Source organism: Chelmon rostratus, chromosome 4 (genome assembly GCF_017976325.1).
Source record: "Chelmon rostratus isolate fCheRos1 chromosome 4, fCheRos1.pri, whole genome shotgun sequence".
Lineage (NCBI taxonomy): Eukaryota > Metazoa > Chordata > Actinopteri > Chaetodontiformes > Chaetodontidae > Chelmon > Chelmon rostratus.
In genome coordinates, this window is record NC_055661.1 from 2,874,506 (window position 1) to 2,896,940 (window position 22,435).

Below are 22,435 nucleotides of genomic sequence, written 5' to 3' on the forward strand. Positions count from 1 at the left end.
TAACTACTGGCTAAATATTCGGCCTGTAATACAAACTATTACTTGTCAGATGCTTGGCCTCAGCACTGGTTTTCATCTGCAAAGAAAATTAAACAGCTGAGAATCCAGGAGGTTCACTGCAAGAATACCATGTGGCACCTATGACGAAGAACTGTGCTCTAAACATGAATTCACACCATTTATGTTTTGTAATTCTGTGTGTGTGTGTATGTGTGCCAGGTGACGAGGGCTTTTTCTTTCACCAAGACTCCGAAGCGTGTGATCCAGAGGGCGTTCATGGCCAACGGTACTCCGGATGAGAAAAGCCAGAGGCTGAGCTGTGAAAACCGTATCTGCAGCAGCTCCACGCTGGCTGTAAGTCTTTCTGTGTTCCTCTTTGAAGAAGTCATCAGTTTGTAACATGAGCTGTACTGATGGTACAGCCACACTGAGTTAGTGTGTCTACTTCTTTTATCTATCCATCAGTTAACCTTGGTCAGCACCCATCTAATACACAAATGTAGGCATTTTATAATAGCATGTAATATTACAGCATTCATTCACAAAACAGGAAGAAAAGGAGACAGTGCTCTCACATATTCAAGTTCTTTGTGATTGAAAGACCAATATCTCTGTTTTGGTTTTCTTCCTTGATATATACTACCTTCAATAATCAAGATAAGTTTCCTGAATTTCCAAAAGTGTTTACAAAATGTGTCTACTTTGTCTCACATCACAATTAATACTGGGCGGCTGTTGGCTGTCTCTCTGTCAATCTATCTGTCCATCTGTTCCTCATTTCCTTTCTATTCTCTCCATCTCTTTCTCCTTTTGTTGAGAACCAGGCCATTGATCTCTCCATCAAACCACGATGGAGCAGCTTTCAGTCTGTGTCAGCTGTTTTGATCTAACTTGACTAAAAAGCAGTAAAAGGGCTTCTGCTCTTAAATGTGCTGGGTTTTTTTCCTCCTTTGTAGGGCTGTGTTATTTTAGCGATCTCCTTATGATTATTTCTTATTTTCCTACACGTTAAAGGCCAGTGTTTGCATGGTTAATTTAATAATGCCGTATTTTCATTAAACAAGTGGGTATGAAGTCAAAGAAGTGAGGAAAAGTCAAATTCCTGTGTTATTCAAAGCTTTTACTCACTTTTGAAAAACCACGCCGCCAACTTATTGCCTTTCTCCAATGATACAAGGATGTAAAGGCAGTTTTTTTGGCAGCTGTATTGCAAAATAATTAAAGGAAAAAATATCAATAACATATTTTGCCCATATTAATTCAGATTAGAGAGTGACTGAGCCAGTGGTCTAGTGTTTGAGATGCATTACATATACCCACAATAAGCCTAGTTTGATTCTGGCGACAGAGACAGAAATGTGCATATTAGATTCATAATGCCTTACACACAGCCTGCATGTGCTTCTGTTTCATAAATCTCAATCATTGTGAATGTCTTTAAATGATGGCATACCCTTAAGTGTAATTTATGTTCTGCGCCCACATGACTGCGTGTAGACCGACACCCTTGTCAACATATCAGTGTGCATTCAGTGAACTATGATGTAATTCTGTCTAATTTGTGAAGCAATGGGTACTTGATTTCAGACAGAGGTAAACAAAAGCAGGCTCCTCATTTCAAGCTGGACACTGTTGCTGTTCCCGGCTGAAATGACACCTGTCAGGAGCACATTTTGTCAGCTGTATAGCTAATTATGTTAACATTGGCTTCAGTTAGCATCCTCACCAGAAGATGATCCAAATCTAATACAGAGCTGCTAGCACCCAGGACCAGCTTCCACACAGTGTGGAAATATGACCTTCTTCTTTCTATAACCCCACCAAATAATGGACTGGTAACATGTGATGCCTCTGGTTATGATTATTAGGTTATGATTGGGGGAAGGGTTTAGCAGTTGCTGATTGAAACAAGACACTTGAGAGAAAAGTACGGTGTTGGTCTGTCCAGGTATGTGATTTTAAATGTCCCCCTGCGTATATCTACTTGGCTTTGCCTAAAAACGTATTGTCTGCCATTTCTGTCTTTATGTGATATTTATTCTTTCCGTCCCTTTTCTTCTACGTTCTTTAAAGTTTTTCTGTCTTTTGTTCGTCCTTTTAAGGATTTCCTCTCTCCTTGTTTTCATTTAGCTTCGGCATGTCTATTCTCTCTGGCCTGTCTTGTGTTTTTTCATGATGTGTAAATTCCTGCTCCATGTGTGTCCCCTCTAGATGTCTCGCTCTACCTCCACATTCAGTTTGAGTGATTCTGCCAAGAGCAGTGCTGTGGTACAGCGCTCTAACTCTCTGGACCATCCTCCTGTCAGAGCCAGGGTCCCTGTTTGTATGCGTACGCCCTGCAGCCCAGCTCAAATCCCCGCCAAAAGCCCTGGCCCCGCCCCCGGCCCTGAGTTCAGCCATACCCTCTGTCCCAACTATTACCCTAGCACTAGAGAACGCAAGTCCATTCTTCATGCTCCATTGTCGACCCAGCTAGCACAACCTTATTCAAGTCCCTACGCTACACAGCAGGCTCCCTCTTCAAGCCACCCTACTTCCACTTCTGTTCCAGCTGTCCGAAACTCCAAAAACTCCCAGCCAAAATCTAGCCAGCATGTGTCCAGACACCCTGTGGGGTTCCAGCCAAGGTCCCTGGCTCCTCAGCCAGTTAATATCAATGGCAGGCCCTTTTCTGAGACATGCAGGGATCCTGGAGTCCCCTTGGACCCACGCAAGGCTGTCCTGACCAGTCCTCGCAGGGAGACTCTCCTCTAAACCATCGCTAAATTCAGTCCCGGAGTCTGACGTGAGCAAACATTATTGTGTTTAGTTTCAACTAGGGGTGCACCTATACCATTTTTCATTTCATATCAATCCTTACTACCTGCTGTATACTCTGTGCTGGCTTTTTAACATTCAAACACCACTGGTGCATTCCTGGTCCCAAATCAACTCCTTAGAAGCTGAGATGCTGCAACAAACAGATCAGATTAATAAGGGTCTGAACTCTGAACTCAAGTGATTAGATGAGAGGGGGCTATAAATGTACTCTATATAAGTAGTGTGAGTGTAATACTTTTTGTCATTTGAGATTGGCAGTGTACAAGGCAGAGATTTTAAGGGTTGATTTGGAATAGCTCTGTTCCTATGAATCACCTGGGTTACTAACTGGTGGTGGTGGTGGTGGCTGGGACTATTCACTAGTTGACTGCTATTAATAGAGAGCTGTATACAAAGGGATACAAAGGAGCTAGGATGGGGTACAGCTGGGACATAAAAGCTTGTTGTCCAGGTAGAGGCCAGCTGTCCCTTTAGACAAAAAAATATTTTGGTTTCCCGTCACCAAATCACAATTAATTTTTAGAGATCTTTGTTATGATCTTTGTGTTTAGAAAATGCTTGAAGAACTAACATAAGTGCCCGTTGAAGAAATATCAGTTGTGTAAATCCAAATGTCAAGGCACACCTTTAATTGAGGGTGCTTTGTGTGTTGTGGCTAGTTTAGATAAAACAAACCCTCACTAATCAAAATGTCAGTGTATTGATGGGAGCCAGGTTGACTTTAACCAGGTCGAAGGCATATGAACACTGCTCAAACCGTCTGGAAGGTATTCTTCTTAAGAAATGCAGTTTAATGTGGCAGAATGATCGTGCTATCTGTTTGGAGAGCATTGAACCATTTCGCAGTGACCCAGGCACAAGCTGCCCATGAACACAACAGTTTAGGTGCTGCCCATTTTTCATCTTGTATCAGTTTGATTCTAAGCATTTAAATGTGTGGACACATGTGCCACTCTATCCCTGTTTCCCTGGTGAAACTGAAACTCACAGCATGAATGTGTCTACATTTTCAACCGATTCAGACTTCAACAGGCTGTTATGGATTTGTTTCAAATTTAGTCAGACTCTGGATGGAAATGCACAGATGCGCTGTGCTGCTCTGTGTAATAATCTCGTCTCATCCAGCCTCTATAGGCTTTTGTCATGCACATGCGTACAAGATGATTAGAGAAACAGTCGCAGATATGCATGGCAGAGAAACCTGCAACCAGGTTTATCTAATCCCCATACCGTCCGACTGACTATGGTTTCCCGTTTACATGACAGCTCAGAAATCAACTTACTGGAGGAAGTGACGAATCCGATTACTTAGGAACATGTAAACACCCGGCACACTTGATTGATAACGTTGTACATTGGCTTTCCAGTCATTAATCAGGACAGCACAAGATGAAGATGAGGACACACATCGCATCAATTTAATTATTAACCTGAATTATATTATTGTGGTGGGGAGGGCAGCTGAATATTATATTTCATCTTGTTATTTTTTTAAATATAATATTAATTATATACAAGAAAGGTGAAGGCAAGCCATGGTGAATTTGACTATAGAGCTGTTTGTTAAGTGGCTATTTTAGGCACAAAATGAGTGAACCAGCAAAAGATCTGTGGGTGCTGATTGACGCAATATTTTCACCCCACTCCGTTTTCCAAATAATTAAAATAAATAGGAATTAGATGAGGTGATATTGTAGCCTCGTGTGTTTTGAATTGGATGTCTGAGTGGCGTTGAGTTGAAGCACAGCGTTAAATGTCAACTTGCATATGAATTACAGGTTAATTACTTGTGATTTCAAGTTGGGTTCTCTTTGGTGTCCACAAGTTCTGTTGGATAAATAAGGACTGATGTTTCATGGTCTTGAATATAGCACATGAATGTGTTTTTTCAAACATGCTTTTGTGTGCTTTAAAGAGCTCTAAATGTCAGTGCTGGTATCCCAGCAGCTGCTGCACCAATAGCCTCTATGTCAGGTGACTATACTGTTAACACAAAACACCCATTTTGTTGCATTTAAATTTAACAATATATTGTGTGATTGGCTGGATCGGCTTCATGAAGTAGGTTAAGGAAGGAGGATTGCGTTCGTCCTGCAGTCCTGGCTGTTGACACCGGTGCGGCTTCCTCAGGTTGGATGTGCAGCCCACAGAACTGGTAAAAGGCTGCTGTGACACTGCTGTGATCAGCCCCTTTTAATAAAACCTGCATCTGGGTAAACTGTTGAGAGAGAATACCTCTGCACGACACTGGCAGTATATCAGTGGAAGCAGAGACAATCTGTTGATGTGTGTGTTTGAAGGTGCGCACTGACTGAATCTCAAATGGAGACATTTTCAGGCGCACTTGCACAAACCAACAGTTTGTTAGCATACAAGCTTTGTTATGGCAGGTGTGTAATGAGGGTCAGATATGTTCACATTGTGACCAAAGCTGCTCACGACCTGTTCTTCTGCAGTGAACACAGCCCGTTAATTTACTCATCCCTTCAGGCCCCATCAATCCTCTGTTTCTGAGGCCCTCCAGCACCACTCGCTAACATGTAATCAAGACCACTATTCACTTTTTACCGTTCATCAGCTGACACAAACCAGGCAGGAGAAAGACTCAGTCTCTGCTGAAATGCTTGTAGAGAGGTGTGTGTGTGTGTGTGTGTGTGTGTGTGTGTGTGCGTGTGTGTGTGTGCGTGTGTGCGCGTGTGTAAAAAAGCCAGGTGGAAATCTACTGAAGTGTGATTGTGTTGGCAAAGGTTGCCTGTCTCGATTAGTTCAGTGCCAAGGTTTGGCTTTGAAGGCAGAGAGGCGCTAGTAACAGCGTTTGTCTTTGTGCACTCAGTAATTAAAATGAGGCTGGAGCACATAAACCGACCTTGTCCCTCTCTCTCTCTCACACACACACTCTCACTCACTCACTCACTCCTGACTGCAAGCTAGATGGCTCACATGACGATCTATCTTGTTGCACATTGAAAGGGAGTTGGGATGCTCGTGTCAAACTGAGTTGAATGGCTGAGTGAACATACACTCACGCTTGGCCCTCATGGTTCCTTTTCCAAACAGTAACACCATATCCTCCTACTAACTACTTGGTTGTTGTTCAAGGTTGTTTAAAGGTTTTTTTAGTTTAGTACAACTCTTCTTCTGTTTTTTTTTAGGATTTGCTTTCACTGATTAGAACATTGGACTCACCAAAGAAATTGCTGAGACCTGGAAACACAACATTGCTGTAAGAAAGTCTGATGAGACAATGAAAACAAGTCGGACAATCAGACAGGTTTAGCCAGATCACTGAATCTGCTTCATTGGGAGGTAAAAACAGATGTAAGCACACCCAGAATATCAGCACAGACTTTCAGGATACATGCTGCTGCCACCTTTAACTACCATTGAAATACATTGAAGTTTACAGCGGACACTTTGGGGTGATAATTCTACAGCTCACCTGTATTTTCCCTTCTAAATGTCCACTAGCCTTGAGCTTCATTTACACTTTCTGATTGTCTGGCTGCTCGTGTTTCTTTCCACGTTGAACTTTATATCATCTCTAATGATATCATAGCCTTCCTGGATCTCAGCAATTAACTTGGAGAGAACAACGCTGTTATTATTAACAATGCGGAGAATGGCCAGCAACATATGAATAGAGCCAAGTGTTAATAAACCAGAGTGGTTCTTTAACAACATAATTGGGTATTAACATTTTATCTCAGGTTGTTTGTTTTTTCAACCTACCCTTCCCACACATTTTTCATTTTTTTCAGTCTTAATTGTTCCGCTCTTTTCTATTTACAGGCACACCATTCCCCCTCCATGGTCAATCTGCCTTCCATGTTTGAGAGGAAGTACCACACATTCAGCCGCTCGACCACGCACCTCTTCTGAGACGCTGCTGCCTGGGAGCACCAGCAGGGGTCAACCCATGTTTTCACCCGCTTTGCCTTGACTGCCACGAACAGCAAGATCTGACCAGACAGGTGCATGTATATAAAGTTGAAGCTACCTATAAGGTGTGGCAAACTAGTATTTGTACATGCTGAAATGGCATTCAGCCACATTTTGAAAATGCACTGAAGTTAGGGGCATACTTCAGTCTGATATGTGGCAGTATCAGAACTGTCCACGTGCTTCCAAGCTGGGTTCAAACAATAAACCAATTGTTCTTTAACCTGATGCCTATCATGACATGTGTTCAGCTAATGTCTGCGCTGAGAACTCACAAGGAAAATATATCTTTGTTGATCTGACAAGGCTTGTTGGTGCATCTCTCCAAACATGCTTGAATTAAGACTGCATCACGCGGCTCTAACAGGAACGGTACTGCGCCATGCTAGGGGCTGTCGGTGTGTGACTAGCACTGGTTCTGGTAAGGTTTGCCTTACCCTTAAAAAATGAAGGATGCTCTGCTTTTTGTCTGCAGCTGTTAATGGATTATCTTGACATGATTGATTTTTTTGTCACTTGTTACACTTTGTGTTTATACATTTCATGTTCCTTCCTGGTTATTTACCGTTATTGTTCACTGAAGTGCCGACACTAAGTATAGACCAAGTAAATCTTTCTTCTGTTGTAATGGGAAGTTCATGCCATCCCCAAATGTCCCTGGAGAATAGTTTTATTTCACTGTGCTTTGGGAAAGTAAATTAACATGAAACCTTCCATATTGAGATTTCTATTGAACAAATGCAGGTAGTTAAGCTCTCTGTGTGTTTTATGTGCTAGTAAACTTACCAGGTTCACTCTCTACCCTTTACCTTGTTGTGGCTCTTTTTTAATTAACTTACTCGGGGAGAGACTCTTAAGATTAACTGACATTTGATGTTCTTTTATTGTAGTGGAGTAGACTTTCATCTGATATAATGACATTGTAATTAACCCAACTTCAGAATGTAAACTCATGATAGCGCCAGCTTTTATAAAGCTTCTAGTTTAACATTTAAGAGATTCAGCTGAGAAGAATAAACACACGTATGTTCTTCTTCTTCTTCCCTGTACGCCCGTCCTCATTTTAAAAGATCTTTTTAGAATATGTCTATTCCCCTGTGTCTGTATCTGTGTATGTTTAAGAAGGGAGGCTGCATCAGTGTACATATTTATTCTTAATTAATGCCTTTTATACGTTTCCTTTTTTCTCTTTGCTATTTATGTTTTTTTCCACTCTTACGTCTGACACTTCTCTCATGCTGATTTCATTAAGCCTCAGTCGTCTCCTGTCGTTTCAACTCTGTATTAAATGCACTTAAACATGTACCTGAAGATTGAAGCATTTTTTTTTTTCATTCCTTTGTATGTGTCTTGTAATCACCACAACATTATAAACATATTCACCCCATTCATTTGTATGGGCTGCTGACTAATTATATAAAGTCATTGGTGTGAAAATAAATTCTTTTATTTCCTCTTTATGACCTGGAGTAAGGGTTTCTACTGTGTGTGTGTGTGTGTGTGTCAAACAAAATTGCCAACAGGGTAATTCTGATCCTGTAAAAGTTTATCTTCATTCTTCCACATTCTGCCCTTATTTGCAATCTTAGATACAGTATAGTCGATAATTAACCAATTCATCTGCTTCAGCAGGGCTTGAAATGCTTGATTCACCAAATATTCTTGGAGCTTCCACTTGAGTTTGGGATCTTTGAAGGCCTGTTTGGGATTTGCATACTACTTTGAAGCAGGCTCATGATTGCTCCTCAGTACTCGTCTGTACTTCTTGCTCATTTGATGTAGGACTTGGTTTAGAAGTTTCTGGATCCCCTAGACAAAAAGCACTCTCCCAGTTTCCCTTCTCTTCATAAATCAGAGCTGCTGTTTTAAATTCAGTTTTGAACCAACAGAGCCAGTTCAGTCTTTGAAGAAAGTAAACCCAGTCCAGAAATACTGACAAATGGGCAAAACTGGGCAACCAGCAGGTATTATTGTAAGCTTAGCTTTTGACTGTGATAAGATGAAAAAGTTATAAAGAGCCTGTAGAATATAACAATAAGGAGCTGCACAAAGTGATTCTTCTTAATCCTGTGGTCCCTCATTGATCACTGCAGAATCAAATCTGTAGCTTGTTTTCAGGGAGGTTGGAATAATTTGCAGACCATGGAGCCTGACCTGCCCTTTACCAAGTGTGATTGTAGCACTTAATATCAGTATAAATTCTCATTAGCAGTCACTTTCATGCATCAAAAGGTAAATATGGTAAAGTGCAATTCCCTAATATATCTTGTCGGGAGGAAAATCATAGCTGATCTACAGTATATGTTATATGGCTCAAGTCTGTTGCACTTCTGACCTGATGAATTTAAATCCAATACTTCCTCCTATTTCAGCAAATGTTTTAATCTGAATACAGCTGGGGGCTGATATAAGACTGAACCAAAACAATAAAAACCAAAACATTGAGCTGAAAGCTGTTAAGATGCAGAGTAGAGCTGACGAGATCTGCAGATCTGGGTGATTTTCCTCTGCAGAGTTCTCACTAATATGCACAATCACAATCTGCAAGTAACTAATATCGATAGCTGTCACATTAATGGAGAAAACTGAAATACTTAAAAAGTGTACTTAATTACAGCAGCAGAGTAAATGAGGACCATAAAGTGTCTAACAGGCTGAGTGCTGCCCTGGTAGTTATTAAATAATATTTAAAGAATGACGAGGTGGTCGTCTGAACTAAAAGGAGTCAAAAGAAGTCTGGCTGTAATTAAAAAGGTGCTGCGTCCTGTACAGTGAGTTCATCCACCTCCCGCACAGTCAGACCTTCGCTGCGTGTCCTCTTGCCCTTAGCTTAACAATAATCACACTAGCTACCCCAGAGTCGGGTGACTTCCTCACACTGAGTCAAGGCGTGTTTTGAATGGTGAGCCTTTAAATTTAGCCACATTAGCATTTATGTCACGGCAGCGGGGCCGGGAAGAGAGGTGCTCCTGTTTTGTCCTCTTCACATGCAACCCCTTCAAAGCATTAGACGATAATCTGTGTCTCCTGGATAAAGCGCGGGACGTGCCCGGCTGCCAGCTAGCGACTGGAGGTGGAGTGCCACGCAGGCCCGAGGCAAGGCGAGACTGGGGAATAGCCACAATGAAAAGGCACCTCTTCACGGAGGACACTCACTCTTTTCATATTTGCCTTTGCCTTCACTTCAAAGTGCCTCTGACTGCCTGTTTAGGGGTGAAACGAAAAGGGAGACTGGCTAAAAGGAAGCGGTAGGGGGGCTGGAGTGGCAGGGGTCTGCTGACTCCAAGGTGCCATCATGAAGAAGGACACATGCCAAAAACATGCAACCCAGGTGAAGATGACAGTTAATACACAGCACATTTTCACTAAATACTGTAATTGAGAAAGCTGTCTTCATGCAAATCCTCTGCTCTGTGCATGAATATGAAAGAAAGAAATTTCCCCTCTCCAAATGGATTAGACAGAGGAGACACCAGCAGAAAGAGGGAGCAGTTTGACATTGAAATCCCTCAGTGGAAAGTGAAGGTGTGGAGATTGGCCCTATATCATGTAAAGGAGTTCTCAACCGTGAGAGAAGTTTTCATTTTCACCGAAAGTTTCTCTCATTTAACCGTGAACCAGAACTTAGCCCAACTTCAGGTAAATCTGATGTTTTCCAGACCGGAGGATTAAGAGTTTTTGCAGTATGGAGCGCTCACCGCCTGTAAACTTGAAAACAGTGACATTTTTTCCCAGAAGCCCTTTCAGTATTGTTCAAGCTATTATTATCCCTTAAAAGCCATTTTTTGGTATATTCTTGTGTGATAATGCTGTGTTCCAAATATGCAATACAGTATAATATCAATAGAGTGTGTGTTTGTAGAAGACAGTTACACGTTTAGGTTTGGGGGGGTTTCACCTTTATTAGACTGGGCAGAATAGATTTGATCCGTGGATGTTAGCACCTGGAGGATTAGGATGCTGAGGCCTCATATTAGCTGCAGTTGGCTTTAGAATGTATTTTTGCACAGACAGCACCGCTGAGTCACACACTACAAGGCAAACACTTCATGGCCAATGTGAAGAGCAGCAATGATTACAGCCACCAGTAACTTGGCGCCACCATGAGCGAGCAGCGTCTCCAATCAGCATCAGCTGTTTACTGTCAGTGGCGTTTTGGACACGCCAATGAACTTAAAAAGTTTGAGACCACTCAGAGACAGTCGCAGCCACTCATCAAGACAAAAATGCCGGCTGATTCTTGACTTGACTTGTCACAGTTAATGAAACATTTAAACACGGACCATGGGGGAATTAGTTTCATCCTCTACTTATGTGTGTGTGTGTGTATGTGGGAGAGAGAGATCATGTGACGCCCGGTGGACTATGGTTGACCTTCAGCACATCAATAGGCTCTATGGAGAACAGAGCTCAGCTGGATATTGACCAGCACTGATCTGCCTTCCATCCGTTTTCCTCTGTTCTCCCCTTTCACAACCAATTACTTCCTTAATTGGTTCAATGAGCCCCTGCTTCAACTACACACAGCCATCATTGCTCATTTACAACAGCTGGAGGCTAGATTCACTCCCCACTGCCAGGACGTGTTGACTTCAGAGCTGCTGAATATCAGGCTTTCACTTTAAGTCAAGTCTTCTCTGTCCTGAAAGATTCAAGTCTCACCATCAGCTGTCCATCGATTTGGGGATAGACTGAGGGTCTTTGATGATGTGAGCCCTGCTGGTTCTCTGGTCATTGTGTTTTCACATGGAACATGTTTAGTTTTTATTTAATCATCCAGACCCCAACTCATCAACACACAGTCATTTGAGCTTGGTCCTTATGTTGATATAAAGTTTTTTTTATTATTATTATTATTGATGGTTAAAAGAGAGATCCATATTTGAGAAAAATGATTTCTGCAGACGTCCACAGACCACTTGGGGTGCAGAAATGAATCCATGGCGATATGGATGTGACAACGTAAAAGAACAATAACGTATAAATGAAAAGTGATAAACTGGGCTGGACTGTACCATGTTGGACAAAGTAAATATGTGCTGTATGTAAGTACTGAAAGAAAAAAATGCACCTACTAACCATCAATGCTATATTTTTGTATGGTCATTTTTTGATCAGATGGTCGCCCAAACACACACACACACACACAGCCACACACCAAGGTGTTTTCACTTCACTGTTTCCTCATAATACGTCATCTCAGGACTGTGCCTGATTGACGTCTCCCTGACCTTTTGGTTGGTTGCGTTGTCCCTGTTTGGGTGGTACTATTTCCCCCCTTTTCATTAGTACATATAGACTTATGCCTGAGCAAAGCGAGGCCAATCTGAACCGAGGTGCAGTGGCAGCTGGGGGGTTTGTGGAAATTCTTATTTCTTTTTCCTTTTTCTGCAGTTCGTAGTAGCTTCTATCCAGCATATTTAATCTGTCTGATTCTCTGCTGTCTGTATCATCATCTTCTCTCAGTCTAAGATAACTACAAATAGATAACAAAAGCAAGTGATAAAGCCAAATGTACTGAATCCCAGGAAAGTGAAATAAATGCGCTAAGTTTTGCTACAGGCAGCGCATGCTTGCTGTCCAATAGCTTTGCATCTAGCCAAGGTTTTTCTTGAGTAGAGTGCTCAGTTTCTTCCTGTTCCTTTGACTACTTTTTATCATGTTTATTTTGTCTGTTTCTCTGTTGAGTTTCTCACTGCCCACAAAGAACCAGCCTCACCTGCACTGTAAACACACCATCCTCTGGCTGAAAGTATCCCCGCCTGCACGTGTGCCTCCTCCACCACTCAGCCGATCCTCACTGCTCCCCAATGACCAACAGTGGCCACTCATGTGATGTATGGTGCCACAGTGTCATGTGGTGAAAGGAACAATTATTAAAATCCACTGGTTTGTATTTGAATTTTACATTGAGAAAAAAATGTATACATATCATTTCATTGCAAATGCATTTATTAATATACGCCACTACAAGAACAATATCAACTGACATTGGGATGACAGGGGCTAATAAACAGCTGCTGCATTATTATCTCAGGCTTTTTGTAAAAAATGGCGCACAGATTTTAGTGGATCACATGGAGGGAAAGTGTCAGAAATGACTCCACAAATGACTGTATTTCCAGTGGGACAGTGGAAAATTTCCCTTATTTTCAAATCTCAGGTATGCTAATGTGGCTCAGACATCAAGCAGCACAGTACTGGCACTACTTACATACTTTCACACAATAAAAGGAGCTAAACATTCTATCAGGAAGCAGGCCTCTATTTTAATATATAATAAGGTGAGTATTAAAACCTTTACAGTGTACAACACACTGTCAACTGCTGTCACCATCACCCCGCGGGCTGTGATTGACTGCACAATCATGGCCTTCCTCCTTCCTCTACCTGCCATGTAGGAGGTGTAATAGGCAGCAGGAAAGGAGGAAGACATTGTACTGGTTGTCCTTCAAACAGAGACACCAGCACTGAGTAGTAAACAGTGACAAGTCACAGAAAGCCTTCCCAGGACTAGGTAACTCAGTGTAAATGAATGATTTTCAATATTTTCAATCACTATAATGCATTCATTCATGACCATGATTGAATGAAACCTGTGTATTGGTAAGGACACAGTCCACAGTCCAGGCGCAGAGAGTGTGGAATGAATGCTGAACATGAGGTTTACAGCTTGTTGTTGTATCGAACTAACCCGTGTCTTAGTAAAGCCATTAATCTGGATGTATACATAGAATACCCTCATCTCTAAGCCTGCGCTGTTATTTTTTATCCAGCTGAATCCTCGGGCCGTTTTGAATCCAACAAATACAGGCGAGCCCTCCACACCTGCTCGCTCTGGAACAGGTTTCACTTCCAGCTTGTGTTGATCCTTCTTTGGGGTTTAATTGGTGCTTCATTAGGGGGATGTCAACAATAACTCCTCAGCACACCTGTCCTCAAACGGCGAAGCATTGTCACAACAAAGCGGCAGCTCCTAAATCAATTAATGGATTTCTTGTGGTAGCAGCTGCCAGGTTTCTCCCAGGACTGGGGGGGGCATTGTCTGTCTGGGTCCCTCTAACGAGGCCCAGATGAATTATCATGGATGAGAACTTAATTAGGACGCACTTCTATTTTCTCTGCCTCTGTCACTCTTTCTCACGGTACTTTATTTTTCCTCCTCTCCATCGCTGGGCTTCTTGATGTTTTACAGTTTCATCACTGCTTTGAATGAAGTGATGAACTGACAAGTATGACACAGGACCAGCTACCGGGCCTTCACAGGGAGACAGAGATGGAGCGGGGGACACGGAGAGAGATGTTAGCCAATGATGGCGGATCAATGTCTCAAATGAAGAAAAATTACTGTATGGCACCAGAGGCTTCCAGCTACTTATGAGCCTTTAAACAGGTGAGAAACACTATCGACGCCTGGCTGAGCTGAATGTTTACTCAATACAGAGGACATCAAAGGCAGAGGGAAGCTAAGGTTATTTACATGTTTTACCATAGTAATGATAGGACCAGGGCATCCACTCCCCCCTTCAGCTCTCTTCAGTCTTACATTCTTCTTTCATATCGTGACTGTGCATGTGTGCATATATAAACTTTGTTGTTCTGGCATGTTCTCCATGATAAGCTCGGTGCTCAGGGGAGACTGCAAAACACAACACACCCCTTTTCCTTTCTTAATGGATCCCGCTTTCAAGTTTGCTGCTTCAACAGGCCAAAATTAATTCCAACCAAAACAGAGATTCCTGTCTTTTTTGTCTTGCTCTGGAACGCTTGCTGTTTCTACGGCGTTCCCTTCATGTATGTGATGTTAATTTCTGCGCTTGTTTATTGGGAGCAATACATTGAAAGGAGGAGATGAAGAATGCAGAAAGGGATCCTTTCCCTCTCGAGGTGACGCTGGGAACGCAAAGCTAACCAGATGTCTATTTACATAATCAGGCTGTAGTGGGTGAATACAGCACATGCTGTGCAAGCTTAAATGCTGGCTGGGTGTTTACTGCAGGTTAAAGGACCTTAAGCTGCTCGCTGTGTGATTTCAATGAACGTCTTCTGAAAAATGACTTAAATCCAGTGGGGATCTTTGCTGGAAGAAAGGAGAACAACAGCTTACTAGGTTTAATTCTAATAATGAACACATTTTATTTGTATAGTGTTTTGAGTGACAATTTATGATTTGATACACAAAAAAATAAGGATTTACTAAGGAACCAATCAGGAAGGACCTGATAATTGATAAAGCTTTAATGAGTAATTCCTGAATAACTCAAACTTAAGAACTATATCAGAGATAATTATGAGAAGAATGGAACAGACTGGGAAACACTAATAATAATGAATAATTAGGAAATGATTAGTTCATATGTATCTGTTAATCAACATAGAATAAGATATGATACAATATTGAACACTTTATTAATCCCCCAGGGGCCAAACTGAGTGGCACCATACATACAGGAACGACAACATGTAGGAGAATGGGAACAGCCATACACACTGCAAGGGATTACAGCATGAGGGGAGCTGTTACGGCCTCGGCCGTATTGTTCTGTTCTTTGTTCCTGTCCCTGTGTTGTCCTTTTTGTTTGGTCCCTGTTTTTGTGTCAGAGTGAGTGATCCCTCTTTTTGTAGCAGCTGTGCTGGTCCTGCCTCCTCAGAACACCGATTGATGGTGTAAGCTGATTGGTCCCTGCAGCTGCCTCCAGCTTTTAAACCTGAGTCTACACCAGTTGCCGGTTGGAACCTCGAGTTGGCAGCAGTGGTGTTTGATTCTGGCGTTGACTACTACAAGCCTTGTCCCCACATCTCGTTTTGTAGCTTTGTGTGTTAAATAGCTCTTTGTGGTGTTGTGTTTTTCGAAAAGACTAACTTTAACTTTATTTCATTAACTTCGTTGCACTGTATATATATTTGCACTATTTGGTTCTTTTTCTTTTCTTTATTGTAGCTGTTCACCTGTACATCAGGCCTCTTTTTGTTCAGTAGATAATAAATTTGTGGTTGATTTTTGGTACCTCGTTGATAGTGATTTTGATTTGGAGACAAGGTTTGGTCTTTTTTTCGTACTCTTTTATGTTGCATCCCTGCTCCCCTAGGCTGGGTCGTAACAGGAGCACAGCACTGCGATAAATCGTTTAAACAACAATATACCGGTATATCGTGGTGTTTATATGCAACATCAACATCAATATATTCAAGGGCACCAATATGACCACAATCCTCAGTACATCTACTCCCCCAGTCATCAACATTGTAGTCCTGGTCAGCAGTAACAGTCAGCGGCGGTGTTCCTTGAAAAGGTTCACCACAGCAGGTGAAGAGAACTTCCTGAACCTCTCTGAGGAGCACCTACACCCAACAAGCCTGCCACTCAAACAGCTCTTCAGCTCGCTAAACACACTGTACGTTGGAGGATCTTCATTTTGCATCACTATCTTTAGCTCCTTACTCTGCTCCATGATCACTTGTAGCAAGTCAGGGATCAAGCCAATAATGGATCCTGCAGCATCCACTCCAACATCCTCCCCATATGCAGACTGGAGTGGATGTGGGTACACAGAGGCCTGCCTGCTGAAAGGTCCAAGAACAACTCTCTCAAAGGGTTTCATGAGCTGAGAGCTGAGGTGAGAGAATTAGGTCTGAGGTCTTTAAGTCCCCATTGGGCACAGGCACAATGCATGAGGTTTTCCACCTCACAGGGATCTTGGACTGGGAGAGAGAAATGAACCAGAGCACATCACTGAGATGGTCTGCACACACCTTAAGGTCACATGACAGGACCCAATCTGGACCAGGTGCCTTATTAGTCTGAACCTCTGCAGATGGGAGCAGATCTCATCAGAGGTGAGCATTACTGGGGGACTGGGGTTACCATTAGATCCACTTAGGGAGAGCAGAGCGGACCGTTTCAAACTCAGCAGAGAAACCTGGCAAAAAGCATGAAAGCTCCTTCCTGTAACCTGGCAAAGGTTTGACAACAGCCTGTGATTAGCTTCATGCCACTCCACAAACCTGTGGTATCACACTGCTGCTTTCCACTCAACTTCATCTTGTAATTCCACTTGGGCAGTTAAATAACACATTTTAGCTCCTTATGTGCCGATTTAATCAGATCCTTGTCACCATTATTAAAAACTGATCTTGTTATTTTTAATACCAATCTTGAGCTCTCTAGTTACCCAAAGCTTATTATTTATAATCAAATCAGCAGTTAGTCAGTGACACAGGCAGCAGCATTATCCACATTATTGTCCTCATCATTAAAAACAGATCAGTCAGTACATTCACAGCAGCCCCTCAGCTCCTCGCATGTCTGAGCGCACCAATTTGGTGTTTCAAGATTTGACCATGAAACACAAACTGCTTTCACCACAAAACATCTCACAAACATTGAGCACAGTAACAGGAATAGTGATTGAATAAAAGGGCAAATAACTGCCAATCGTTACACTGGACTTAACCTGAATCACTCTGAAGAGACTTATCACGTGTGTTGGTGGTCACAGTACAGTCCACCAGGAGAGATGGACAGAAAAAATGCTATAGCCCGTCTTTAAGATGTTAGTTGAATGCTCCGGCAAGTTTTCATTGGCTGCTGCAAGATGCCGAACCCCAGATTGCTCCCCATGCTGTGCAATCAGATTGGGCCACTGGAGAGGCGAGTGAGAGGCCCCTCCTTCCACCCCAGTGGCTGATTGGAGTGAATTGTGCTTCTCTGACGTTCTGTTTTGTAATGTTGAAAGTGATGAAATTCTGGCTTTTTTGTCTTTCCAGTAGAATTGCGTTGTTAATGAGTTGAGTGTTTTGAACCATTTGTTAATGGAGAGGTGTGAAGCACTGAAAAACATTGAAAACCTTAACTGTGGCGATTCGCCCATTCCCAGGTAAAAAAAAAAACACTATTCTTATTTTTAGGTGAGTATTCACTAATTACAACATACAAAATCTGTTCCATTTCTGCCGTGTTCTGCCAATACATCCTCTTAAATCTTACACATTGTTATTTCAGCTCAAATCACACCAGCATTACCAGACAAATGTACTATCAAAAGTAAAAATACTCCTCCTGAGGTAAAATGTTCCCTGTGACTGATATATTATCACATATTATGACACTATTAGATGATTGATACAGTCAGGTAGTTTTGACCTGTAGTTTCCAACCTGCACTCTCAAACGTGACTCTGAGCAGTCAAGAGATGTTAAATGTGGTAGGAAAGAAGTTCTGCTAAAATAATAATAATTCTATCATTACTTTTCTCTAATGGAAGATTTTTGTGAAATGACCTCTTTGGGCCTCAAAAAGTAATTTAGATGAAACCGTATGAAAAGTTGAACAGGGAAATGTTTCTGAGACTTTGAAATGTGACCAGAGATACTGTTGTTTAATAAGCTCGGGAATCGCTGGTTTTAATCTTGACAGTGTCTTGTATTTTTTAAACTTATGCTTCTCTCTAAAATTTCTATTGGGAAAGTAACTTGTAACTATATCTGTGGAGTAAAAAGCACTTCACTGATACTTCACTGTGAAATTAAGTAGCTTTAAAGTACAATGATAGTATTCAGGCGAAGTACAGGTATTCTGAACTGTATTAAGTCACTAATGCAAACGCAACATTGCCTCCTATTGCTGTTTTACATTAAATCTAGAATAACTAAAATCAGGAGGCTTTTATTGTGAAGCAGTCACAGGAAACAGTGCATTTGTCATCAAAAACACTACGAAACAAGCTGACAGTGGTTTCTTCTTTTGTCTGCTTGTGGATCAGTGTTACATATTGCACAGGGAGCTGCTAGATGAAGAGATGCACTCCTCCATCTCCATCCTCAGCACGCTAACCACCTTTACTGCAACCTGCGGATGTTTGGAAAACAACTCACGCCGAGTGCAGCACGAAATCCGATCGTGGATGGAATTACTAATTCTTTCTCTTATGGCTGCACTGTAAACAGACGCACCAGTTGCACTTGTGTTCCTGACAAAGTAGCCGCTCAGTGAGTGTTTGCTGGAGTATTAAACTGTACATGAAATTATTTTGCTCCCGCAATACAATTTGGACTTGTTCTTCTCTGTGTTTGTGCGAAGAATGTGCCCTAAAACAGTGATCGGAGTGATTAAATGCAGCTTTTTCCTTTCCCAAACACTCTTGACGTCCATCCCAGAGTGCACTTGTTTTGTTAGAAGCACCGAGCTGACGCAAGAGGCAGACTGCAGGCGAGGTTAAAGGAAGACCAGAGTGACACAGCATGACGCAATATGCGTGTTTGTGTGTTTTTATGTATGAGCACGCACATGTGAGGCGCTTTGTGCTGTCAACCCAGGAGTGACAGGGTTTCTGGGTCTGGTGTGTGTCTGCTTTCATGATGAGGAATCCATTATCATTCAGTTCTTGGGCTGACACACACACGCACACACACACACAATCTCCTGTCTCTCCTCCTGCACACACAAGTGTTTTACTCTTTCACCTGAATCTGTAAACAACACACATCAAATCAGTTTTTCTCCACATTTTCCTCCCAACACACACAAACAGCCTTTTTTCTCCGGCGGAGAAGCGCGAGAAGGTCAGCGCTTTCAGGAAGTGGCGCTGCTGCTGATGAAAGTGAAGAGGCAGCAGATGAATTGAGCTGTCATCAGCTCAGTGCTTCAGCTCCAGATGAGCTCTAACTGATGGGTTGTCTGCTTTTAATTTTGCCGTTTGCCTGTTCACTCAAAGCACAGACACATGTTTCCGGAGGGTTTTTTCCTCAGAGTATTTCTGTATTTCCATGCTGCCAAAGGAGCCCTGAATATAAATGTGACTCGCGGTTGAAACTGGATGTAAGAAGGTCTAAAACCCAGCAAGTGGCCGTCAGAAGATGAAGTGCCACTTCCAGTTTCTACAGCTTTATCCACAGATGGGCTTTAGGGTGGGGCTACAAATGGCAAGAGGTCATCAAAATCAAAAGCATTCATTTTTTGTCCTGGGAGTGGTGTGATAGGAAAGCTTATGAAGTTTACTGAAGAGGTTCAACAAGGGAAGCATGATTGTGCATTAGATTTTGCTTTAAGGTCAGGATGTCACCAAAATCAAGATCCAGGCTCTGGGGAACAAAAATACTTGGAGCAGATTTAATGGAAAAGTGATGGGGGTTCATCAAATCAAGCGAGTATTTTTTTAAGGGAATTTTTAACTTAAAAGACCATAACTTTGGAAAACACTCATTTGATTTGATTAACTCTGCTGCTGAAGCCTCATAAACTTTCTATTATATTATATTGTATATTGTATTTTTACTCTGAACCAGAACTCACTGGGTTATGCTTCAACACACTGTTGTCTGCATCACACTGGGAGTATGTTAGGAAGGGATCTCCTAATGGCCAGTATGGAAAGAAGGGATGATTACAGCGAGCAGAGCCTGTTTCAGTTTTCCCATTTATGTTGAATTAAAAGCCAGACTTTTCTGATAGAAACTGTGGATAATCTTCAATCCAAACCGGACTCTGGAAGTCTGCAGAAAGCAACGGTGTAGCTTTGGTTTTCACTTCAGCTGGGACATGTTTTGTAGGACAAGCCAATATGAGCAGTTGTGTATGTTTGCACTTGTTCTGTCACATGACATCTCCACAGGAGGCATAGCGTGAGAAGCATGTTAGCATAACAGCAGGAACACCCCTTTGTCTACACAGGATGCATTCAGGCACAGTACAGAGTGTAGGTCACCTGTGTTTTGGCAGCAATCAGAGCCCAACCCACGATCACTGCAGTATTTGTTCACATATACACAATGAAGGGGCTGGACTTCACCTTGGTTAACTAGACACTTTTTGCTGTTGTTATGACCACGTTTTTCTGCAGCATTGAGTGTATGAATTATAGCTAAACCTTAAAATGTCACTGGATCTGTTGTATCATTAGCTTCAATGCTGAATTTGAAACCTTCATAATACTCATTGAATCCCTGAGGTTCCCCTGGGCAACAATTACAATTAAGCTGTTAATAAGAACATAGCTTTCCATATAGCAGCATCCATCTGTCCTTCACTGCTACAGCAGCTCTCCTCCTCGTGTTTACAGGATGAGTAGGTAGAGTGTTAATAATGATGTTTTCCACTCATTTACTAATTGTGTCTCATCAAAAGGCATCCAAGCAGCCCTCATCAAACCGTGTGAGTGTGTGTGTATGTGTGTGTGAGAGATGAGACATAAGGATGCTAATGTCTTATTGATGATGTAATCCTGGAGGGCCCTATTGAAGATGTTGTGCCTCACCACGAGGGGCTGGACAAAGAAAGACAGAGGAGAGAGGCAGGGTTTAACCTTGATGTGGTAATGAGTCTGGACACGAGGACAGAGAAGCTGGGACCACTGGTCACATCATGATAATTTTCCTAATATTTTCCCGTCATGCTGTTCCAGTTTAGTATACAGCCTGAATATGGCTCTCTGATGGCTGTTTTCTTTCAGCGAGATGCTCTCCGGCCTATTTGCTGCCATCAGGCACATGGCACCATTTATTTTTCAAAATGGAGAGAATATGTTTGTTTTCTCAGGCGGGACCTGTGGGATGGTTTGCTGATCTCCATCACACAGAACATTTGCTCATGCAGAGAAATTCCTCTGAAGATACTGAGCCTGAAGGTGGCACCAGACAGTTCACATGTGACATGAAATGGGCAAACTCTTTTTGACTGTAATCCTGTTAATATTGGCAGGATATTCACATCAACTGCAAATGCATTTTTAAATATTTCAACCATCAAATGCTGCATGCTGGAGTTTAGGGATGCAGCTGTCGATTAATCTGCTGACTATCTCATTGAATCATTTGATATACAAACATCAGGAAACTGTGAAAATGCCCATCACAACATCCTAAAGCACAAGATGATGTCATTAAATGTCTTGTTTTGTCCGATCAGCACTCCAAATTCACTGCATTGTTAGACCAAGATAAGACGTGGATTCTCATGTTTGAGAACCTGGAACCAGTCACAAGATTACAGCAGCAACTGCTCCACTGCTGCTGTATTCTGCTGCTGGTGATCTGGCTCTGTGGACAGCAGATGCTAGTGTGAGATCCCAAGTTCACTTCACAAGTATGCCGATAACTTGTATTGTGACAAAACAGTATGCATTAAGTTAGCACGGCTGTTGTCTTGATGAAGTCCCATTGAGACGCTGGCACAATGAATATATAAGAGTTTAAGATTAATGGATAAATGTATTGATACACATTTAAACTTATTGCCTAAATTACATATAAATAGAAAAAAAAGTTTTTTTTAAATTAATTTGTTAATTTGTTTTCAAATCAGTCAATAGTCTTGAGGAACTTTGTTTCTTTCTTTTCTTATTAACCAGAAAAAACTGATACTTTGGAAAGCATCCTGCAGTGGAAAGTGGACTTCACTAACCTGACTAGGATATGTAGAATACATGACGGCTGAAAGGTAATGTTCTCTGAGTTTAAATGATGGCAGCTTGGTGTGTAGGCTTCGTAGAGCTGATAGGATTGACACACTGAGTGCTGCATGATGTATATTTTGCATTCTGACATGTTTGTCACACTTGCTGTAGTGGTGTGTTTCTTTTCCTCACTCTACTGCATCTCCCTCTTGGTCCCTCAATGCACATGTGCATGCACACACTTTCTGTCTGTATTCTTGTGCTGTGCTGCAACGGCATCGAGAGTC

At 42.0% G+C, this 22,435-nt stretch overlaps 1 protein-coding gene across 4 annotated transcripts in view; it reads left to right on the forward strand.

Moving 5' to 3' along the window:
* The window catches only part of ect2 (epithelial cell transforming 2), a 51,230-nt gene extending 43,045 nt beyond the window's left edge, over positions 1–8,185 (forward strand). For 2 of the 4 annotated variants that reach the window (XM_041934976.1, XM_041934977.1), the window contains 3 exons: positions 220–354; positions 2,212–2,785; positions 6,610–6,683. In XM_041934976.1, the coding sequence (XP_041790910.1) occupies positions 220–354; positions 2,212–2,754 (678 nt within the window). In that variant the 3' untranslated portion in view covers positions 2,755–2,785; positions 6,610–6,683. Of the gene's footprint in view, positions 1–219; positions 355–2,211; positions 2,786–6,609 lie in introns of all 4 variants that reach the window. The other 2 variants (XM_041934978.1, XM_041934979.1) reach the window with 1 other exon arrangement.
* The last annotated feature ends 14,250 nt before the right edge of the window (positions 8,186–22,435 follow it).